General features: G+C 25.1%; 1 protein-coding gene across 1 annotated transcript; it reads left to right on the top strand.

Annotated features, from left to right (window-relative positions):
• The first annotated feature begins 230 nt into the window (after positions 1-230).
• Positions 231-6,922, top strand: LOC124432674 (VWFA and cache domain-containing protein 1). Its single transcript, XM_046981742.1, has 10 exons — positions 231-345; positions 735-1,288; positions 1,352-1,717; positions 1,785-1,961; positions 2,032-2,507; positions 2,569-2,770; positions 2,859-3,105; positions 3,173-3,833; positions 3,907-4,273; positions 4,402-6,922. Exons 2-10 carry the CDS (start codon positions 826-828, stop codon positions 4,929-4,931), a joined length of 3,489 nt encoding a protein of 1,162 aa, XP_046837698.1. The 5' UTR covers positions 231-345; positions 735-825; the 3' UTR covers positions 4,932-6,922.
• Positions 6,923-6,956: the final 34 nt, after the last annotated feature.

The following is a 6,956-nucleotide window of genomic DNA, read 5'->3' as shown; positions in this document are numbered from 1 at the left end:
CAAATGTTATAGCCGTCTATGGTGAAAACCAAGAATTATTTATTTTTTGACCGGCAGAGTTAATATATTAGATTATGATATTAATTTATAAATTCAATTAACTCGTAATTTCAAAAAAAGTAAAGAAAAGATAAAAAACGAAAGCAAATCATATTGTTTTATCGACAGTTATTGTTGAAAGTTTCATTTGAATTTTTTATGATTTTTTAGAGAATTCCCTATAAAAGAACGCTTCTTTCAAGTACTTATTCTTTGCATCTCAGTTCTTCAAATTTCTTCTTATATAGAGAATCTGATTGGTGATTTTACAGAATTTTATTTTTATTTTCCTGGAAAACATCTTTGGTAATTTCTTCTTCTATGATATACTCGTCGTATACCAATTAATAATAAGTGATATTATGTATTTTGACTTGAATATTTTAAAATTTATCTTTTATTAAATAAGCCAATATGTGTACTATTTTATAATGAAAATGTAATTTTATGACATACTACCTAACATATCTTTATCTATTTTTCTTTTTCTTTTGTTCTCCTTCTGAATTGACTGAATTTGACCCTAAAGCGTGCGTTCTTAGTTTACAATAGTTTGGTGGCAAGAATAGACGTGTTTATTTTTTTGGTTTTCTAATTGATGTATTGTAATATTATGTCTTTCATATACATACTGTTATTAATATGCACAACAAAATCATAATTTGCAAATATGTTTATTTTATAATTATGTGTAGCCAATATGAAGAAATATTATTGGAAAGAAAAAGGATTAATGAATTTATTATTAAAATAATTACATTTAATTGGCAAAAGAGGCCTTGAGAAATGGATTTGACAACATTTTTATGTTTATTCTACACTATAATAGTATTAGTGCATGGAAATGATAATAGAAATACAAATGTCAATTGCCAATTAGATACATCTGAACGTAAACAAATGAATGTTGAACCTTTGAATGAAACATGTTTACATGATATTGTTGTACAATTGTCTAATGTATTCCTTTCTATTGCCAATGAGGAACTTGGTATACCAACTTTTTTAGAAGTACTTGACAATTTGGAATTTTCAAATATCACCAATAATTTAGAAAATACATTGAATATGTTAGTACAAAAATTAAACAACAAATTATTGTCTCATGTTGATCTCTTACAAAAAAGTAATCGAATTATAGAGCTTATTTTATTAAAAAAACGAATGTATTCTATTTATTCCGATAAAAGAAACAATATAAAAAGTACTCAGAATGAAGCATTGGATATATGCTCTGAAATTACAACAGGTATGTAATATCAAATTTTAAAAGAGTATAGATAAATAAAATATGTACTTGTGAATATTCCAGAATTAACTGCAAAATTAAAAGATCAAGGATGGAAAAATTTACATGTCTTACCATTATATCCACCAGGAAGAATATGTGGTCCACCTAGTTTAGTACATAATATTGGACCATTATTGTTATCTCAACATTGCTCAGCAAAAAATATCATTTTATTATTAGAACATGGTACCTTTATATCTGAAGAAGAGCTTATCTTGATTCAAATTACTGCTAAAACTGTAATTGATATGCTATCTGAGAAAGATTATGTTACCGCCATTGGTCTTGCTGGAAATGGTTTTGTATATTGTAAAGATGGTCTTGTAAAGGCAACTGATATTAATAAATATCAACTAGGACGTCATATAGATAGTCTTACTAAAAAAGGTAGAAGAATTAAAATAGATAACTAAATTAATAATATGATACAATAATTAAATTAAAAATATTGTAGGTACCAATCAGACTATAAATATAGATTTGAAGGTTTTAACACAAAATCTACAAGGAGAAGTAATTCTTTTGCATTTGACTAATACTTTACAAGATCCATCAAATGCATATGAGATTTTTAATAAAATATCAGCAATGCAATTAAATGCATATTGGAGAACTATACTTGTTCTTTCAGGTATATTATAATTTCATATATTTAATATCCATGTATTATATAAATTTATACTAAAAATGATTTCTTATAGATCATGGAAAATATATCAGTATTAAAGATACATTGAAAAATGATAGTATTATAACTCTTCCAACTCAAAATGTGCTTGGATTTGAAATATCTAGATTATTTTCTGGTATAAAATGTTCTCATAATGAGATAAAGGAATATTACCTCTCAGATCCATACTTTGAACCATATAGTAAAATGATGTCTACGTCTATTGGATTAATCACAAATGTTACACTATTGTATCTAGATGTGACATTAAAAGATTTTCTAGATGATTTAACATATCTTAACATTGGTTCAGAAGCTTATGGTATATTGTTTGATAGCAAAGAAGTAGTTTGGATCCATAAAGATTTCCCACGAATGGAAATGATAACAGAGCAACCAATAAAAGTATATTTACAAGATATTGAAAATATAAGCAGTGAAGTTGCAGCAATAATGATTGAAAAAAATGAAGGTCTTATTGACGTTCAAATAAATGAAAGTAAAAAGGTATTATATTAAATTAATATTTCATAAATAAAATAAATTATATCATATTTTCTTATTACAGAAAATATATATGTGGAAACATTTAACTTATAAAGATTTAATACTATGCTTAGTATCTGTGAATGAAGACGTAACAATGTCTATTATAAAAAATATACCAACATTACCTACAAATTTGTTATATCATTCCCTTGATCTTATATCACATGGTACTATCAACAAAGATGTATTATGTGTCCATCAAAATAACATCATAGCATTATGTAAGAAAAATACAATATTTGTTCATTTATTCATCTTATATATTATATATATAATATTTTATAATTTTATATTAAATTAAATGTTTAGCTAGTGGAGTAGTATATCTTTCACCATGGTGTTTCCAGTCTCCTATGGAACAACTTAAATTACTAGAGACAAATTCAGGTGTAATTGTACAAAGTTATATGGCATACATAAAAGATTTGACTGGATTGTTGGCTAATCCAGGTTTACATCATTCTGTGAGACCAGATGTGGTTACGCTAAGCAAAGCTTTAGAACATTTTAAAGAAAGACATATAGAAAGTTCAATTAATGAATTTGTTATTAGAAGGTACATTTACACACATATTTTATATTAATGTTTTTTTTTGAATTATATATACAATTTATCATTCTAGATATATTATTGGTACTACTAGTGGTGCTTTAGAAGTATTTCCAGGAATAATTATAGATTCTGGTTTAGATCCAAAGCGTAGAATTTGGTATGGAAAAGCTTTAAAATATCCAGGAAAGATTGTTTTTACTGGACCATATTTAGATGCTGGCGGTTCAGGCTATGTTGTAACTTTGAGTCATTCAATTCAACATTCAAAGTATGGACAAAATAATGATAATGCAGTTATGGCGGTAATGTCTATGGATGTTACAATGGGATATATTTCTAGACTTCTTATAGAAATGTTTCCATTTTGTAAGGATTCAACAATAAAGTGTTTTTTAATGGATGATATGGGTTATTTAGTATCTCATCCATCATTATTACAACCAATGAGTAAAGTTGAACAACAACATTTAACACATAAGGAGCAATTAATTGCTAATGATATATTAAATCAAGAATATTTTGTAAAAAAGAAGACATGTGCTAGTTACTTGGATGGTACTGTACAAAGATATTATCATTTTAACACATCCTTACAAGAAGTCTTAACAAATACAGTGCATGGAGAACATTGTATAAAATATCAAATAGCTGCAATACCCAATACCAATATATTTCTTGGTGTTGTTAATGTTACATGCAATTCTTTAAGAGCTTTTTGTCCATGTAGCACAGTAAGTATATAATATTTTTAACTAAATGATTTTTATATACATATTTTTTATTTTGTGTATATTTATTTTCCAGACAGATCGTTTATGTTTAAACTGTAGGAGAATGGAACAAACTGAATGTGAATGTCCATGCGAATGTTCATTGTATTCTTCAAGTTGTGTACAGCATAAAATTAATTTAGAGGCATGTCCACCTCCATCTGAACAAACTATACATTTATCACATTCTTGGTCACATCATTTAAATATAAAGTCCTGTCCTTCTTTTGATTGTAAAGTATATAAAACAGAAGGGGAATGTCTGGGTATTGTAGGCTGTCAATGGTGTTATATGGATATTGATGGAGTAACTTCTTTGCAAATTCCATTTTGTTCTGATGTGTTTGCATGTTTTAAAGGCATTTTTGGAGCTCCAGTGCCTTACAATGATGAAACTCATGGTAAGCAATGATTATATAATATTTATAAAAATTTATATATGGACTAAATTAATACATATAATAATGTGTGTATGTATGTTTGTGTGTATGTATATATATATATATATATTTCATTTTTATATTTACAGATTCTCAATCAATAGAAGAAATTGTAGTTCGCGAATTTTCGTCAGTAGGACCAGTTGCAGGTGGCATACTTGTTTTTATTTTAATTTTGGGTATTACATTGTGTTGTTATAGATTGCACTCTATGCAATCAGATTTGGAACATCAATGTTTGCATGTGCAAATTTCACCTGACGTATTACATATGACACATTTAGAAGGTGATGTAGAACCTTTAGAACCTGACCAAACAAAGCACAATTTAGATTCTTTTATAAGAGATGCTATTGCACCTATATCACCTTATAGGGTTTCAACTAATTACAAAAGACCTGGTGGGGATAGTGATCATGGTTACAGTACTATGACACCTCATGATGATTCAGAACAACAGATATTTACAGAACCAATGTTAATTGTTGGTTCTAATGTCGAATTAAATAATACGAAACGATCTAATAGTTTACCAGCACCTACAACAAATTTAGGATCTACACATTATATTTTAGCACCTGTTACTGTTCATAGCAACATGGAAACAAATTGTTGCTAAATGAACTCATTATCATTGACAATCTTATTATCATTATCATTCTATTAACATATTTTCATCATCATTGCCATTAACGTATAAATATTAAGTATTAAATATAAGAAAGACTATCTAAAATTTTATATAATAGATAGGAGTTTTATATGAATAATAAAAATAATTTTGCAATATACTATAATTATTTGCCCATAAGTTTCAATGAATACTTAAGAATTTTTTTGAAAATATACAATTTACAAAATTTTAATCAGTTATTTTTTATATAATTTCTTATTACGAAACATATTAAGTCTCGCTTTTTTAATTCTCCTTTATATACTGCATTTAATCAATAAGAGAAATAATTTCTAAAAATATGTTCTAATTATATATAACTACTAATAATAATACAAATTAGTGGTGTGATTATCCTTATTAATATCAAATCTTTTAGTAAAGCGCATTCATAATTCATTAATAAGAGAATAATATAATTTGCTAATATACTTTCCAAAATACCTTGAATCTGAAATTAAATTAATGAAGTTTTTATATTCTTTTAAGTTTCATTGGAATGTTGTAAAATTCTGTCTCTAAAGGATTTAATACATTAGCAATTCCATTTTGAAGTATCCCTTCTAATTATTTATTATTTTCAAGTACATTATCGTATTCTGCCAATTTTTCTTGAACAATAGTATCAGCATTTTTTTACTTATATTTTTTATTAATTATTTTAAGTAATCCAGTTTTTTATAGTTCTATTGAATTCCTCATAATTTTTGATCCTCAAAGTTTTTTCTAAAATCTATTTTCTTAAAGTTTTAAGATCAGTTTATGAACTTAAATATTGTTTTAAACAGCATTTCTATGAATTAAAATTATATATTATAATTCTCATATAAATATTGTTAAATTACATTATTATAACAAAAAAATCATGCATTTATATCCCTTACAAAAACTTTGAAGAATGTTAATAATAGCCCTAAAATAGTCAATATGAAAAACTAATTCTTTTTCTCTCTAAAAGGCAATTCTAAATCGATGTATTCATAATGACCAATACATTCTTTTAGAGATTTATCACAAGATCCAGTTATTTGCATTAGAACATATACTTAAATATATATAATAATAATGAAAAAAATATATTAATGACTTAAAAATATAATGTATCACTTTTATATCTTATAAATATAATATTTAATTTTAAATAGCATAAACTTTGAAAACAGTATGATGCAGAAGCATACTGATTATTTTGATTATAAATTTTTAGCAACAACATAGATATGAGCCTGTTTTTCCATTTTATGATGACTATTCACTTCAAAAGATACATGTAATCTAATAAAATAATAAAAGAATTAAAAATCATTCGCTTATCAAACTCTTATACAATAACATCTAGTAATATAAATATATATTACATATTAACACACACACATAATTATCTAAAAATTTTTGTAATAGAAATGTTTGATAGATCGTTATACATACATTTTTTAGGCAATATCAGTTTCTTAAAATTGTTCTTTCCCCCTTTTGATTAATAATAATTGTAATAAGTAGAATATTAATATTGTTGGATCATTTCAAATCTATTTGAAAACAATGTTAAAATGAAAAATTATTTGAAATCACATATGCCATCCATATCAAGCATGGAAAGGAATAACATCTAATGAAACAACCGATTTTGTCTACGATCTTTTATATCCAACTTTGTGCAATTTCTATATATGTACATACATATTTTATAATATTAATAAATAGAGTAATTTTCTTAATATTATTAGGAAAATATAAAACAAGTTAATTAGTTAAATTTTATGTAAAACTATGTCTCGTAATCTATGATTTTATATATATATATATATGAACATAAATCTTAAATGACAAGTTAACTGACAATGATATTCCATGGGTTTATATAGATCAATATAATTTCTAGTTTTATTAAATTCTGCTATTTATGAAGAAAAATAAATTTTAACTTAGAAATGTCATATAGAATCTATAATATTAATAAAATAAGGTTAA

Source organism: Vespa crabro, chromosome 1 (genome assembly GCF_910589235.1).
Source record: "Vespa crabro chromosome 1, iyVesCrab1.2, whole genome shotgun sequence".
In the NCBI taxonomy this organism is placed as follows: domain Eukaryota; kingdom Metazoa; phylum Arthropoda; class Insecta; order Hymenoptera; family Vespidae; genus Vespa; species Vespa crabro.
This window is presented reverse-complemented; position numbering and strand designations above follow the sequence as displayed.